This window comes from Erpetoichthys calabaricus, chromosome 11 (genome assembly GCF_900747795.2).
Source record: "Erpetoichthys calabaricus chromosome 11, fErpCal1.3, whole genome shotgun sequence".
Taxonomy (NCBI): Eukaryota; Metazoa; Chordata; class Cladistia; order Polypteriformes; family Polypteridae; genus Erpetoichthys; species Erpetoichthys calabaricus.
In genome coordinates this window covers 116,801,763-116,819,705 of record NC_041404.2, presented here as the reverse complement: position 1 = coordinate 116,819,705, position 17,943 = coordinate 116,801,763, and the positions used below count along the sequence as shown (strand labels likewise).

At 40.7% G+C, this 17,943-nt stretch overlaps 1 protein-coding gene across 1 annotated transcript in view; it reads left to right on the top strand.

Moving 5' to 3' along the window:
- Positions 1-17,943, top strand: part of unc5a (unc-5 netrin receptor A) — an 869,594-nt gene that overhangs the window by 760,392 nt on the left and 91,259 nt on the right. Inside the window, exons 8-10 of the mRNA XM_028813729.2 lie at positions 193-381; positions 12,791-13,090; positions 16,085-16,172. Coding sequence (XP_028669562.1) covers positions 193-381; positions 12,791-13,090; positions 16,085-16,172 — 577 coding nt within the window. The remainder of the gene's footprint in view (positions 1-192; positions 382-12,790; positions 13,091-16,084; positions 16,173-17,943) is intronic.

Genomic DNA, 17,943 nt, shown 5'->3' with positions numbered 1-17,943 from the left:
TGCGGAGGATGTTGATTGTGTTGGCTTTTCGGTGGTGTTCGCTATGTTCAGCACCTTGACAATCATTTTAAATTCATTGCATTTCTGTTTGGCATCTCAAACATCTGAGACAACATGCCCTATATGAAAAGGGGGGAATGATGAATTATTAAACAAAGTGTTTGCTTACATTATGTTGCTTCTGTCTTACAGCTGCTTCTGGTCCAGAAGATGTTGCTCTGTATGTCGGTATTATCGCGGTGGCCCTATGCCTAGTGCTGCTACTCATTGTGGTCATACTTGTGTACCGACGAAAGAAGGAAGGACTGGACGCTGATGTTGCTGACTCCTCTATCCTCACCACTGGATTCCAGCCTGTCAGCATCAAACCCAGCAAGCAAGGTGAGTAAGATGCTACTGAAGGTCAGTCTTCACTTTTGGGGTTTAATGTGCCATTAGAGACTGTGATATGCAGGGAAAAGCTTCACACAATATCAATATTGCATGGTCTCTGAAACGCCAGGCTGTTATGATTTGTTTTTGCTTTTTACTCATATTTGATAGTTAAGTGGCATGATCTTGCTTGAACTGGGGGCTTTTTAAGTCATTTATTCATTTCCTGTCATTATCTGTTCGGTTTTCCTAATAATTTTGTAGTTGTGTATCTTTTTATAACATCTTGGAAACCATTTTGGGCACCCATCATTAGTTCCACGTTCTGCATTTCTAGGAGCACGGCCTCTGAGGTTGTGACCCGTTGGTAATCAGTGCAGTGGGATAAAAGGTTGGCTGGGTTCTCCTCCATATAAGATATTCATATACCGAAAAACTTTCAAAGACCTTTTCCAGGTTTCTTCATCTGAGTATCTTTCAGCTTTTGATCTTGTTGCTCGTACCCTTTGACTTCGATTGCTGTCTCACATTCTGGTTTCGGTTGCTATTTTTGATCTCCTGGCGTTGGCCCTTTTTTTGCTGTCTTTACACACATCTTCCATTTTTTCTCAAAAGGCTGCTCAAAAGTTCTGGAGACAGATGTTCTTTTAATTTCTGTATTTCAAGAATCTCAAAGATAATAATAAGTAAAATATCAGAAAGAAACTGTGAATATTTCTTTGAGTTTAAGAGAAGATTTGATTTAAGGGCTTGAATTTGTTCATGGTAGAGTGTCGGGTAAGAGTCGATATGCCTCTATAGAGTTAGTCCATACTGCAATTTGAGCCATTATATTAAACAAAATAGAAATAGGTGATATACTGTAATCCCTGCATATTTGTAGTTTTCTAGTGAAATCTCCTTCCTGTGATAATCATATGGTCCTCTAGATTTCACGATTCCTATTATCAGTTTTTGGAGTGGTTGAGATTAAAAAGCCAAGAGAAGATAATCACATATTACACATCAAATAAATGTCAATTACAAAACACTTTTAATGAATACCACTTTTAACCTCCTTAGAGTTACATTGTTTCTCCAAAAAAACATGTAAAAAGTGTTGGATTTTTTGGCTTGAAAAACTACATATTTATTAAATCTGACCTTTCTACTGTAAAATGTGCAAAACACTAAAAGTACAAAGTCAGAACTGTAGAAAGTATAATAATAATAATATATTAATACTGTATATACTGTCAAAATGTGTCGTTTGTGTGGTATGTCTTGAAGCACAGAGAAATACACAATCCGGCATCACAGTCAGGACAAGAGTATTGTAATTCCTTGCGAATTTTCTTTCCAGACTGATCAGGTTATGAACAGCACACTGCATATGTATGATTGGCATGAGCATCACTTTCAAATTCATCAGAATCACTTTCGATTTCATTGTCCGTTTCATTTTCACTGACTGAAGACAGATTTACTTTGTCATCACTACTCATATCACTGTCAAGAGCGTGCAACACCTGGGCTGCTGAAAAGCATTTCTTACAAGACACCATTATAACGTTAGAAGAAGACATGTCTGCACCGTTGCCTGGGTAAAACTCAGGCCTGTTGCTTATGCAAGACATGCCTATATCGTTTCCCGAATAACGCTCAGCACTAACGCTGTTAGCACTTTTGCGGCCCGAGTAATCCTCAGGTCAGACACATCTATGCAGTTGCCTGAGTGACACTCGGGACTAAAGCTTTTAACACTGTTTTTACAGCCCGAGTGATTCTCGTGTCTAACGTAAAGAAGGTTAATTGTTCTTTGCTTTTTCCATTAATAATGCAGACAAACATATAATAAACAAAACAACTTCAACAAATCGACAATGTCAAACAACTCTTAAGTTTCTGAACAGTCCAAAGTTAAAATTTCAAGATACCGAAACAGACTTGCTTAAGAAATAGTTTCTGTGATGAAAAACTGTCAACACTACTTGGTTGTACAGTCTCTCTTGTACAAAATGGTGGCCTTGACATAACACACAGGTCCCTAGCAACAATAACAAATCATTTAATTTAACATTCACTCTCTTATCCTGAACAAAACAGGTCACCCTATCCTCGGCACATTTTTCTAACCACTCTTGAAGAATTCCCAGATTTCCCCAGGCCAGTAAGGAATTGATATTGCCTCCAGCATGTCCTGGGTCCTCCCCAGGTTCCTCTCCCTGTGTTCTGTACTTGGTAATCCCCTTTGAGAGGAGCCAGGGGGCATCTTCCTTGTAAGCCCAAACCACCTCAACTGGCTCCTCTTAATCTCTAGTAGTAGTAGTTATGGTGGTAGTAAAGGTTCTGTTTGTCAAAGATAAATTCACAGAGCCATTTACAGGACGGAGGAAGAAACTGTGGACATGCAGTACACAGAAGGTAATGACTAAATTACGGCTGCTGATTACAGGATGTTTTCTGCTCTTTTCGCTGGTGTCCTCTGTTGAAGTCAGTGTTTATCAGGCTTAACCTTGTAAAAATGACCTTAAGCAACAGATTCAGGAAAGTCTACATTACCATAAGAAAGTTCCTGTGATAAGGTGACATAACCAAAACTGAGTTGGACATATGTATTATTTTATTAGTAACTAGTTATGGCGTACTGCACGACAACATGCAGTGAACACACTTGATCTGAACATTTCTAGTTTTCCTCCTCTTTCTCTGTACATTTACCATTCATTTGCTCAGAGGTTGATGCACTTGCTGCTTCCTGAGCAGCTCTTCGTTTCTCCACCCCAGTGGCCCGCTGCTTCTCTTATTTCGTCGGCATCTTTTTGCAATAAAACTGATTAAGTTAGTTTTTGTGTTGCAATTTCGTAGTACGTTTTCTTTAATTTTTCACTTAATCTGGCACTTAAGTCTTCAATCTGCCTCAAGAATGATTAGCGAAGGTGGTAGGGAATGAGAACGGCACCTGTACGTATGTGCTGCACGGCCGCCCTGCTGCGCGCTGCCGAGAGTTGATTCTACAATAAAATAAAATAAAAATAAAAAGAGTAATAAAATCATCACCCCGAAAGTGGATAGTAGACATCACATAGTATATGTGTACCAAATTTCAAGTCAATAGGTGAAACAGTTTGCGAGCTACAGGTTCACAGTTCACTTCGCCGCACATTTTACAGCACGTTTTGAACCTGTTGACTGCATTCTTTACTTAAAACAGTGTGTATGTTCCATTCTTCTTTTATTTTCTGGTTGGTAACACCAAAGGCTATGCATAGGTGGCTTATTAAAAAGCAGACATCTTCAACCTCTGTTCCTCCACAAGCTGCTGGCTCCACGGTTGAGCCCAGCACCGCTGCTACCAAAACGGAGCACAGCGCATCCACGTCGGGAACTGAAACTCCAAAAGATGTAGATAAGCCTACACAATCTTCCAGCTCTGCTCCCGTGTCGGGTACTCCAATCCTCTGCCTTCAACAAAATATACAGTCCGGTCTGCTTGACTTAAATATGGATAGCACATCCCAGCCCATTTTAATTAATTATCCCAAGCGCGCATTCGGAAAGAAACTCAGATGTTTTAGTGCAAGCTGGTATCAGACTTGACCATGGCTTGAATATTCTGTTGTCCGTGATGGCAGCTTTTGCTTTGCCTGCCACAAATTTAGTGTTTCCAATTCGGACCGCGAGGACATATTCACCAAACACGGCTACACTAATTGGAAAAAAGCTCTAGAAAAAGATGGTGGCGGCTTCCACAAACACGTGTCTAGTATCCCGCACGTCATAGCCATGTCTGCATCACAGCACTCATCATTGGTGTGTCTTCAGCTGCATGCGAAAGCTCTTTCTCTACTTTGAACCGCATTCTCACTCCACTCCGACGAACAATGCTGCATTCAAGGAAGTGAAATTTAGTCATTCTGGCACATGAGAAAAACATCACAGAAAATCTAGACATGAATGAATTTATTTCAGAATTTGCCAAGAGTAACCGCAGACTGATCCTGTAGATCATATCCAGGTTAAACACTGGAAACTGATGTCCTATAGCCTCACATGACTACAATAAGCCACGTTTCTGTTCTTGCTCTCAAATGTTGTATACATTTGACTTTATTGATATTTACCTTGTAGATGTAGTTCTATATTTGTTCACAAAAAATAATAATACAAGTTCCATTACCTCTTTAATTTTATTGAACAATAGGTTATGATTTTTGCTTTTATATGTTATATAAAACTATGTTGTTATTATTATTTGACCTCCCTACAAAAATGGGGATGGATGGATATTTTTTGCCCCCCCATACAAACCAAATGTCCACCCACACATGATGTTCTGGTCACACCTCTGGCTGCAGAGTATTTTATAGGCCAAGTCAGAGGTGTTACGGAAGAAATCTGGAATATTGGAGCAACATTTTTTGTCCTATCACCTTGCAGGCACCCCCATGGACTACTAAGAGCTTATCCAGCGCTATAGGATTTGTCAAATCCACCATCCTGGTGTCAAGAGCCTTAGCCGAGATTTCTTGAAGGGCCTGAAAAGCGAGTGCATCAGCCACTTTATTTACACACACTGCTGTTATGGGCCCAAACATGTGGGGCAGTACATTTTACACTAATTACCAGGGTGGCGAATGAAAAACCAAACCATCTCCAACTCCAACGTCGACGTACATTTCTTAGCCCGTACACGAAACGAAAGATATGCAATACAAAAATCTGTACTTACTGGTTAGAGGAGGTGCTGGAAATGATTTCCTTGTGCGTCAATACACTTTTCTGCATGCCACACCATATTTTCATAGATGCAACGCAGCTCAGCCGCTTCAATTTTTCCAATTTCACTCCGAATATTGTCCTTCAGTTCCTCTAATGTGTTTGGATTATTGACATACACTTTTCCCTTCAGATTGCCCCACAGGTAAAACTCGCAAGTGGATAGGTCCGGTGATTTTGGCAGCCACAAACCTTTGCTGACAGTTCATTCCTCTGTGAAGATATTGTGAATTTGAGAAAGTGACTCATGAGAAGTATGACATGTCACTCCATCCTGTTGAAAGACGGTGTACCCACTGGCTCACAGATTCCTTACTAATGCACAGTTGGGGCTGCTGACCCTGTCGTGACAACGAGGCGACAGCACCCACCTGTATAATAGCTCGAGCCAGCCAGTCGGAGACAGTTCGGTTTTCCGTGCGCCACCCTTTATAACCTACTGTATAGCAAAATTGCCACAGAAATGAAAATGAGGGAAAATGACATTGTATTGACATAAACGGAGGACTAACTTTGCAAAATAGTATAATTTGAGATCTATATCATGGATTAAAAATTGAAAACTGATGTTTTGTCTACAATCATTTTTTGTTGCTAGCCTCCCCTCTTACGCACTGAAAGTGAGCCTGTCACACCTGCAGAAAGACATCATTCTGGCTGCCTGTACCTGGATTTTCATTGTTTTCATCATTGTTTAGAGTGTGTGAGCATAGATGCGGTTGAGGATGTAGATTGACAGGTGAATTCGACCATGCAATTTGATGGCTGCAGTGAAGTATAACATTCACTCACAAAACTTTACCAAAGAAGTTAAAACTACTATGATAGATTAAATGCAATTTAAAAAAATCAAAAAAACTGGAATCTGACATGCTTTGTTAGCTTTTTCATAATTAAAGGAGTGTGTCTCAGCTCCTAAACAGCCACCTTTTTGTGTGCTATTATTTTTCCAAAGCTGATAACTTATTTTAGTATTTAAGCCCTTTTTTAAGATTCTTCAATGCTGATATCACTATAATTACAAGATATTGCGTACCGCTGCCTCATAGCTCCAGAGTCCTAGGTTTATATGTGTCTTCATGTCTGCATGGGCTTTTCTACAGGTGCTCTGTTTTTTTAATTCCATTCTCAAAGACATGCATGCACAGTAGTAGCAAAGGAGAGAGTTAAAACAAAACCGAGCGCCATTATTTTTTACTGTACTGTATTTCATTTAATTTTAGAGTGTTTGGCAATATTTCCTTGTTGAATTACATGGCCACTGCTGTTTTGAGCATTGCTTGTGTACTGCTGCTACAACAAGAGCTGATGAGAGGTGCATGGCATTTGATGTCACTTACATGATGGTTGAAAGGTCAGCGCCTTGCACTTCTTGTTTTCTTGAGATTGTAGATATGATCAAAGCATTATAGTATATTATTATGGATTCTAGAATTACTGGTTAATTAACTTGAACTTTCAGCTCCTAATTATGACGCTTTGTTTGTGTGTTGATTGAGCCTATTGGTTAGTGTTATTTCTCACTAATGAACTTCGGCCTAAATAAGGTGACATTTCATCTCCAGATCCCTTTACAAACTCATCTGCTCTGTTCCAGTACTGGAGAAGCAGCTGTGTAATTTGCAATGAAGCCACACCAAAGATAATCACTCTTTGCTTATATTATTACTCTGGTCCACTTTTCTGGTTTCTAATTTTTAAATACTTCAAAAAACTTTTCAATTTTTGTTTCTTATATGGTACTTTGGTTATCCACCGCTGTCCCAAAGATGTAAGTGAGCATATCTGATTGAGCAAGCCCTTAAACAGATTGGCTCCCATGTAGAGCTGGTCCTTGCTTTGCACATGATGTTCCTAGGATAGCCTTAGGCCCTGCATTTCTCATCGGGATTAAGCAGGTGTTTTTTTACATTTAAATATAGCAGCAGTGACAGTAGCAGAGGAACTGGTTGCAGTGGGCACCCCCTCATATACACTTGACACACAGGTTTATGGATTTATCGGGTTAGTAGCTGTACTGGTAGAAATTTAAGTAATCAACATTGACATCAGCATTTGTGTTTGCAGTGCACCGTTTATTGGAATGCATTTTGTAATGCATGTAGTAGTAAAATGTATTGCATTTGTTATTCCAATAGACAGCGCATTACAAACATTTGTAGTGATAAAATGTATTGCTATGTTTATGATGCACCATCTGTTGGTATGAGAAATGCATTGCATACTGTGCCTCCGGAAAGTATTCACAGCGCATCACTTTTTCCACATTTTTTTATGTTACAGCCTTATTCCAAAATGGATTGAATTCATTTTTTTCCTCAGAATTCTACACACAACACCCCATAATGACAACGTGAAAAAAGTTTACTAGAGGGTTTTGCAAATTTATTAAAAATAAAAAAATTGAGAAAACACATGTACATACGTATTCACAGCCTTTGCTCAATACTTTGTCGATGCACCTTTGGCAGCAATTACAGCCTCAAGTCTTTTTGAATATGATGCCACAAGCTTGGCACACCTATCCTTGGCCAGTTTTGCCCATTCCTCTTTGCAGCACCTCTCAAGCTCCATCAGGTTGGATGTGAAGCGTCGGTGTACAGCCATTTTAAGATCTCTCCAGAGATTTTCAATCGGATTCAAGTCTGGGCTCTGGCTGGGCCACTCAAGGACATTCACAGAGTTGTCATGAATCCACTCCTTTGATATCTTGGCTGTGTGCTTAGGGTCGTTGTCCTGCTGAAAGATGAACCGTTGCCCCAGTCTGAGGTCAAGAGCGCTCTGGAGCAGGTTTTCATCCAGGATGTCTCTGTACATTGCTGCAGTCATCTTTCCCTTTATCCTGACTAGTCTCCCAGTCCCTGCCACTGAAAAAAATCCCCACAGCATGATGCTGCCACCATCATGCTTCACTGTAGGGATGGTATTGGCCTGGTGATGTGCGGTGCCTGGTTTCTTCCAAACGTGACGCCTGGCATTCACACCGAAGAGTTCAATCTTTGTATCATCAGACCAGAGAATTTTGTTTCTCATGGTCTGAGAGTCCTTCAGGTGCCTTTTGGCAAACTCCAGGCGGGCTGCCATGTGCCTTTTAGTAAGGAGTAGCTTCCATCTGGCCACTCTACCATACAGGCCTGATTGGTGGATTGCTGCAGAGATGGTTGTCCTTCTGGAAGGTTCTCCTCTCTCCACAGAGGACCTCTGGAGCTCTGACAGAGTGACCATTGGGTTCTTGGTCACCTCCATGACTAAGGCCCTTCTCCCCCGATCGCTCAGTTTAGATGGCTCTAGGAAGAGTCCTGGTGGTTTCGAACTTCTTCCACTTACGGATGATGGAGGCCACTGTGCTCATTGGGACCGTCAAAGCAGCAGAAATTTTTCTGTAACCTTCCCCAGATTTGTGCCTCGAGACAATCCTGTCTCGGAGGTCTACAGACAATTCCTTTGACTTCATGCTTGGTTTGTGCTCTGACATGAACTGTCAACTGTGGGACCTTATATAGACAGGTGTGTGCCTTTCCAAATCATGTCCAATCAACTAAATTTACCACAGGTGGGCTCCAATTAAGATGCAGAAACATCTCAAGGATGATCAGGGGAAACAGGATGCACCTGAGCTCAATTTTGAGCTTCATGGCAAAGGCTGTGAACACTTATGTACATGTGCTTTCTCAATTTTTTTATTTTTAATAAATTTGCAAAAATTTCAAGTAAACTTTTTTCACGTTGTCATTATGGGGTGTTGTGTGTAGAATTCTGAGGAAAAAAATGAATTTAATCCATTTTGGAATAAAGCTGTAACATAACAAAATGTGGAAAAAGTGATTCGCTGTGAATACTTTCCGGATGCACTGTATGTCTCTGTTATATGCCATTTGATAAGAGTTTTAAAAAAACAGTGTTAATGTTTATGATGCACCATTTGTTGGAATGACAGTGACATAGCCAATGAACAGACACAGAGATACAAAGACACATAGACACTTTTCTTTCTATTAAGTGGAATTATTGTAAAAGAACAAGCCATTGTGCTACAGCAACAAAGTTATTAGTAATTCTATTGCCAAAGCATGTCTAGCTTAACTTATCTCATACCTGGAAATAATGTTTGATATGATCATAAATGGTGCCAGATTGTAATATATGATACTTCTTTAGTAAAATATTAAAGGTTATTCAGAAACTGGCACGCAGCCATTAACTTTTTGTCTTCTGTGACAACCACAGCCACAATCAGCTTAGAATTTAGGCACTTTTCACATTTTTTGTGGTTACTTGATTTCACCATGTCTTCATGGCATTGTACTGAGTTATTAGGGCTATTCTAAAGATCCAGGCAACCAGTGGTGGAAGGCAACTGAAGTTGATTTGAGTCTGAACATCATTGTGTTTTTAGGTGAGAATATTTTGAGCTGGTCGGCACAGTGGCGCAGTGGTAGGAAACCCGGGTCCTCCCTGCGTGGAGTTTGCATGTTCTCCCCGTGTTTGCGTGGGTTTCCTCCAGGTGCTCCGGTTTCCTCCCACAGTCCAAAGACATGCAGGTTAGGTGCATTGGCGATTCTAAATTGTCCCTAGTGTGTGCTTGGTGTGTGGGTGTGTGTGCCCTGCGATGGGCTGGCGCCCTGCACGGGGTTTGTTTCCTGCCTTGCGCCCTTGTGTTGGCTGGGATTGGCTCCAGCAGACCCCCGTGGCCCTGTAGTTAGGATATAGTGGGTTGGATAATGGATGGATGGATATTTTGAGCTTCTCGTGAGGCGCCAAGCATCTTGTTTTTCAAAATGACGTCTCTTCTCTCACATTTTCTATTGCAATGGCAAGGTCTGTTTTGTTTCTTACTTCATTTTTGTCTTGCACATTCATCTATTGTTCTTTGAGACATATTTACTTTGTTTTTAAAAACAAAAAAAGGCCAGTGCTTATTGCCATTGTTATTGATTTAACCCAGTTGACAAAAGAAGAAAGGCAGTAGTAGTGCGTCAGTAAACATCAATTATTTTTTAGATGTGATGTCTGACAGACCTGTCAAATAAATACTAAAACAGGCTTTTAAAATATGTCTGTCATTCTACAGTATGCCAAAGCAGTCTTGACACTGTGCTTTTCCTCTTTATATTACTTGCGAGGACCACAAAAATTGTGCCATCAGTTGTAGCCCTACAGTGTCAGGTGCCAAGTTGGCCATCCTGTCAACGTCAATATGACATCTTTATCATCTTCATGTTCCACTGTTGAACCCTAAGACTTCTATCTTGTCCTTCTTCCCACCGGTGACACCCTTTCTCCCAAAGATGTCTTTTGCTATTGGGTTGGAAGCCTTTCACCTTAAAGTCAGTAAGCTTTTTTCCTAAAGAGAAAAGTCAGCCAAATTGGAAATTTGTTAGGCTGTCTAGTTATGTAAGACTGTAAGACTCTGGAGTCTGGAGTGGAGTCCGTATTCTTCTTCCTTTTAGCATCATTATCTATAATGATTCACTGTTTTGAGGCCATTGAAAGATATGACTGCAGTCGGGATCTGAACAATATTTGGTGGTGTAGTTGCATTTGTCTCAAATTACCAAAGCTCTGCAGGTTTTAGTTTGCTTCATAGGACAGTTCTAGCTCTAGTGTGACACATTTTCAAAATTCCCAGAGACCAAATACCCTTATTTTAAAAGTTTTAGCAAAATTTCAGAGCAAAACAATCCACACAAAAATAAAGAAAAATTTTAAGAAAAGAAAAGTTATTGCTTAAAGAAAGTTCTGTTTAATGCTTCCTTATCATGTTTCATGTTTTTCTAAGTCTGCTCATACAGTGGTCAGAAAACTGTATGCCCATCTGCTATTTTCAAACTTATCTAACAATCTATGCTAGCAACAAGACTATTTCCTACCTGGCTTAATTAACACACTGTATACAGATATAGCTAAGAAAGTTCTATTTTATATTAACTTGCAAGGTGTAAAAGACTATATCATATTCTAAGTAACTAAGAAACTGATATTAAACTACTGCAATTAAGCAAGTCTAACATTAACTTTAAACATTGTAAGATTGGCTGTTACAGGGGGTAATGCGTTAAAAATAACATGCTGTACATATTCAGATTAATTTTTAAAGTAACAAGTAATCTAACGAGATACTTATTTTATTGCATGTACTATGTTACTATGGAAACTCAACACTTAAAAAAAAAAAAAGTACTGCATTTTTTAGCAAAGATGCCGCCTGCTGGAGCTGTAACATTGTGTACAGGTGGGCTCATCTGTTGACAGCTTGTGAGAAAGGGGTTAAACATATGTGTAGCATGCAACCAGGTAACAGGAGCTTAATATATGTTTAAAATATTCTTTAAATCCTGCATGTGTCGAGAGGTAAATTGAATGTCCCAATTTAGGGTTACAATGAGCCAGTGATCATCACAGCTGCACTGGGTGAAAGGCAAGAAGCAAATGTGTTGGATGAAATGCTCGTCCTTTGTGGGGCTTAATCACACAGCCAATCAAAAAAGAGTGTGCTACACACACTCCAGTAACAGAAACCTATAAATACTGTGTTAGTTTGTTTTTTCCTCCAGCTGTTTGCTATACATAGTTTGAAACTGTGTGATTGAGTGGTGCAGCAGCCAGTGTTCAAACCGCATATTTTTGGGGGCTCACATTGAGGATGGAAAAAAATGGATTGACAAGAAGGACTAAATGTATTTTGTGATGACCGGGACACCTAGAGGAGTAGAGAACTAGGAGAAGGGCAATTTATACCCCAGGACATGAGAGGGCAGCCCCCCGGGTTGCATCTGGGCAACGGGCTTAGGTGTTAGAAGCTCAGAGCTATTGGGGTCAGTGGCCACAGCCAGGGGGCGCCTGGACAGCTCCGGAAACAAGATCTGCAGCAGTTCTGCAACACCCGGAAGTGTTGCCTGAAGAGGAGCTGGATTCACTAGCAGTGCTTCTGTCACACCCGGAAGTGCTGCCGGAGATTAATCGGGAAGCACTATAAAAGGGGCCGCCCCACTCCATTCAGGGAGGAAGAGGACGGAGCTTGTGTGTGGAGGAGTAGAGGTGACAGAAGAGTTGGAAGGAAAGAAGGGACTGAGTAATGTGTGGCTGATTTAGGCATTGTATGGTGCTGTAAAGAAGGAAAGGACTATTAAACCGTGTGTGTTTTGGACATTTGGTGTCTGTCTGTCTGTGTTAGGGGGCTGAACTTCCACAATTTATAAAACACAAAAAAATTATTAAATGTGTCTGTTTTCCTGGTCGATTTCATATATGGGCTTAGGATTTAATAATAAGTACTGGCCACTGAAATGTGCAGTTTTTCACACTAAAGTAGAAAAAGTAACACAAAAGTAAAGCACTGCTTGTAACACATTTGCATTTTATAATAAGTAACTATATAATTTGTTTAGTTACTTTTTTTGTAAGTAATGAGTAATGTAACTAAGTTGCTTTTAAAAGTAACATTCCCCATCACTGGATCTGAACATGTGCGGTTGTATCAAAGAGTGTTTTTTAAATGTTCTGTGCCCATAGCCATTTTATTTTTGTTTTCTTATAAACAGGAGCATGTCCACTAAGCAGTGTAAATGACACCATCTCTGATAGAAGAGCCTCTGCCAGGTTTATATTGCGAAAACATTTGAAGATTTTCACCGAGACCTGTCTGTTTTTGTTCTAATAGAGAACTCCCATTTGCTTACCATCCAGCCAGACCTCACCACTACTACTACCAGCTACCAGGGCAGCCTGCGCTCTCGTCACGATGCCAACAACAAGTTCACGGTGACCAATGGGCCATTGCTGGATCCCCTGGAGAATGGACGACATACTCTCCACAATGGCAAATTGACGACCGATCCAGCCGACTTCATGACGCGACTCTCCACTCAGACCTACTTTAAATCACTTCCCAGAGACACAGCCAACACATCCTATGGCACCTTCAATTTTCTTGGAGGCAGATTGACCATCCCAAACTCAGGTAACAGTTCATTTTATCACAGAATCAAATTTGAGTGAGGATGGATATTTTGAAACGGATGCTCTATTGTTTGATTAGCATTCTTCACCATCTTGGTGTCAGGGAGGTCCAGACCCATTGTAACCCGACAAGCATCAAACTGCTTTTTTCTTTTAAAGCCACTCCACTGGCTTTGCACTCACACCATGACCAGAAAAAGCAACTTTAAAATGTGAGTTTTAATCCATTCACCAGTGCAGTCATGCTCTACGGGCTAATTCTAATTAAGTTACGTGAAACATTTAAATAAGTTACATAACAGGTAAGGGGGTAGAAAAAATATCTTCCGCATTGTCGGTGAGAGATTAATTTTTCTGACATGTCTTCGGCTTTAATTCTTGGGGTCATGAATTTAGCTACAAGCTGTGTCTTGTGTCAACAGCTGAAATTATCGACTGCTATAGCAACCTATCAGCAAGGACATATTTAGCCAAGATCACCGTGCCGGTCATGCTAAGTATTCACAAATCTGGCAGAAATGTGTGAATGAGAAGCATTAAACTTTAATTACTAGTTTGTATATTAATTTGACTTTAATATTTACGGGGAAGTCAACATAAAGTACACGCTGGTAAAGGGAATGTCACCTTTTCATTCACTGGTTTCTTTATCCTACTTGGTAAAATTTACATAAAGAGTTTCTGAGGTCTTAACATATTTATCATGTTCACATTTTAAAAGCATTAATTCAGGAATATATTTCAGAAGCACTGCTGGAGAGTATGTGACAATATTACTTTACATTTCAAAAATGCAGAATCCTGAAATATGTGTCAAGCTAAGGGGACATTTGTGCAGTTTCAGACGAGTAATGCTGATGTATTAGTAAAAGACCGTTTGACTATATTCACCATGATGGGCCTTTACTTTTTTTTCCCTTAAACTGCCTATTTTCCAAGTATGTTTACTGCCACCAAATGAAAAGAGCCTGCCATACATTTTTGAATGTCTTCAAATGATGTGTCATAAAATATTCAGAATACAAGTCGTGGAAATGTCAGATGTGCCAGCCTTGGTGCTGAGCATTCATAGAGATTAGTGACACGACTTTTTGAAAGGAGCGCAATATGTGTCAAGCATGGTGGATACACTCAGCAGTCTCTTGTTTAAAGTTATGCCTATTTACTTAAGGTTTGATGTTTTATTAAGCATGCTGGGATGCCAAACATAGGGAACGGCAAAATATGGGAACTTTTCATATGGAGCTGTCCAGATATACAGTCGTGGCCAAAGGTTTTGAGAATGACACAAGTATTGGTTTTCACAAAGTTTGCTGCTTCGGCGTTTTTAGATTTTTTTGTCAGGTGTTTCTATGGTATACTGAAGCATAATTACAAGCATTTCATAAGTTCCAAAGTCTTTTATTGACACATTAAGTTTATGCAAACAGTCAATATTTGCAGTGTTGGCCCTTCTTTTTCAAGACCTCTGAAACTAGCCCTGGCTTGCTGTCAATCAACTTCTGGGCCAAATCCTGAATGATGGCAGCCCCTTCTTGCATAATCAATGCTTGGAGTTTGTCAGAGTTTGTGGATTTTTGTTTGTCTACCTGCCTCTTGAGGTTTGACCACAAGTTCTCAATGGGATTAAGGCCTGGGAGTTTCCTGGCCATGGACCACAAATTTCGATGTTTTGTTCCATGAGCCACTTAGTTATCGCTTTTGCCTTATGGCACGGTGCTCCATCATACTGGAAAAGGCATTGTTCATCACCAAACTGTTCTTGGAATGTTGGGAGAAGTTGCTCTCGGCAGATTTTTTTTTTTTGTGGATGTTTTGTTTTGTTTTGGCCCAGAAGTTGACAGATCTTGAAAAAGAAGATTTGCATAAACGTAATATAATTGTCAATAAAAGTCTTTAAAACTTGCTTGTAATTATACCTCAGTATACCATAGAAGCATAAGACAAAAAAATCAAAAACAATGAAGGAGCAAACTTTGTGAAAACCAACACTTGTGTCATTCTCAAAACGTATGGCCATGACTGTAGTCCCTACATGCATACACGTTTCTATTTCCTCTTACATGAATATCATTCCGGTTTAGAGTAAAGTTCTGTATGATAAGTTCTATCTATCTATCTATCTATCTATCTATCTATCTATCTATCTATCTATCTATCTATCTATCTATCTATCTATCTATCTATCTATCTATCACCTCCAATGCAGCAGAGCAATAGATGACATCTTGTGCAATAGTCTTCATGTGCAATTAAGGTCTTATGTTGAATGTTTGTGTTCTACCTTATTTCTTCTTATCCTTTTATTAATTATATTTTATTTATATTTTGACACTGCAGGGACTGCACCTAATTTTGTTGTATTTGTTACAATGACAATAAAAATATTCTGATTCTGATTCTGTATCTGCATTTATATATTTGTTTAATCCTGTTGATAATATAATTTTCTTGCTCATTTTACCACACTATAGAGTCTCCCTTTTCCTCTGATTAGCATCATGTATGATAATTGTATGATAATTTGTTTTTCTCAATTCTTTTTGTAAAACTGAAGTTTATTTTCTAAAGTAATTCTATAAAAAGTCAGTGTAACCCTGCATTATGTGGATATCCTAAGGTGATAATCATTCTTATTCATATGTTTTTCTCTACACTAAAGTACATTACAAATGGCTACAAGAATCGGCCCTGTATACTAAGCACTTATTCCCAAACAGACCTGTCATGCTTACTTATGAGGCCAGAGCTTGTTTTGCTCTTTATTCTTTCTAAAAGTACACTTGAATTGGCTAAGGCACAACTTCTTTTGTGCTAGGATTAGAATTTGCCAACATCACACTGTTTAATAATCTAACAAAAAGTGAGGTCCTATGCACATACAGTATATCAAGGTAAGAAAACTAGAAAAATTTAAATTTGGATGGATTTCATTAAAGTCATGATTAGGCAACTAAAGACTTTTTTCAAAACTAATATGCTGTCTTCTGTTTAGGAGTCAGCCTTCTCGTACCTCCTGAAGCTATTCCGCGAGGAAAAATTTATGAGGTCTACTTGACAATTCAAAGGAAAGAAGATGTGAGGTACATTCCCTTAACTTACTCATAAATATCACTTCAGCATGCTGCTGTCTACAAACAGCGCTCTGTGAGGTAAAGGCTGATTGTCTGTTAGCATAACTGGCTGAGTTGGCCAGCTGGACAACAGATGAAAGCATGTATTCCGGTAAACACCAAAACTATGTGCAGATTTAAAATTTTTTGCATCTAAATGCACCTAAAGTAGTTTTGTTTTACTTGAGGATGAACGACTTGTCACCATTTTGAGCCCTTCATTACTATAAACTTGAGGACTTGCATTCTGTATTTTATTTCAGTCTTTACCTCAGAAGTAAAGCTTTAGTTTACTATGATCAGCCATGTAACTCTGTTAACATTTGGTTAATTGTACTATTAGCAATAATTATCATAAGAAAGTAGTCTTGAAAGAGGTTATTGGTTGATTTTATACAAAGTTAGATAGGCTTCTACTATGCTCAGTCCATCCATCCATCCATCCATTGTCTCCCGCTTATCCGAGGTCGGGTCGCGGGGGCAGCAGCTTGAGCAGAGATGCCCAGACTTCCCTCTCCCCGGCCACTTCTTCTAGCTCTTCCGGGAGAATCCCAAGGCGTTCCCAGGCCAGTCGAGAGACATAGTCCCTCCAGCGTGTCCTGGGTCTTCCCCGGGGCCTCCTCCCGGTTGGACGTGCCTGGAACACCTCACCAGGGAGGCGTCCAGGAGGCATCCTGATCAGATGCCCGAGCCACCTCATCTGACTCCTCTCGATGCGGAGGAGCAGCGGCTCTACTCTGAGCCCCTCCCGGATGACTGAGCTTCTCACCCTATCTTTAAGGGAAAGCCCAGACACCCTGCGGAGGAAACTCATTTCAGCCGCTTGTATTCGCGATCTCGTTCTTTCGGTCACTACCCATAGCTCATGACCATAGGTGAGGGTAGGAACATAGATCGACTGGTAAATTGAGAGCTTCGCCTTGCGGCTCAGCTCCTTTTTCACCACGACAGACCGATGCAACGCCCGCATTACTGCTGATGCCGCACCAATCCGCCTGTCGATCTCACGCTCCATTCTTCCCTCACTCGTGAACAAGACCCCGAGATACTTGAACTCCTCCACTTGGGGCAGGATCTCGCTACCAACCCTGAGATGGCACTCCACCCTTTTCCGGTTGAGGACCATGGTCTCGGATTTGGAGGTGCTGATTCTCATCCCAGCCGCTTCACACTCGGCTGCGAACCGATCCAGAGAGAGCTGAAGATCACGGCCTGATGAAGCAAACAGGACAACATCATCTGCAAAAAGCAGTGACCCAATCCTGAGCCCACCAAACCGGACCCCCTCAACACCCTGGCTGCGCCTAGAAATTCTGTCCATAAAAGTTATGAACAGAATCGGTGACAAAGGGCAGCCCTGGCGGAGTCCAACTCTCACTGGAAACGGGTTCGACTTACTGCCGGCAATGCGGACCAAGCTCTGGCACTGATCGTACAGGGACTGAACAGCCCTTATCAGGGGGGCCGGTACCCCATACTCTCGGAGCACCCCCCACAGGATTCCCCGAGGGACACGGTCGAATGCCTTTTCTAAGTCCACAAAACACATGTAGACTGGTTGGGCAAACTCCCATGCACCCTCCAGGACCCTGCTAAGGGTATAGAGCTGGTCCACTGTTCCGCGACCAGGACGAAAACCACACTGTTCCTCCTGAATCCGAGGCTCGACTATCCGACGGACCCTCCTCTCCAGGACCCCTGAATAGACTTTTCCAGGGAGGCTGAGGAGTGTGATCCCTCT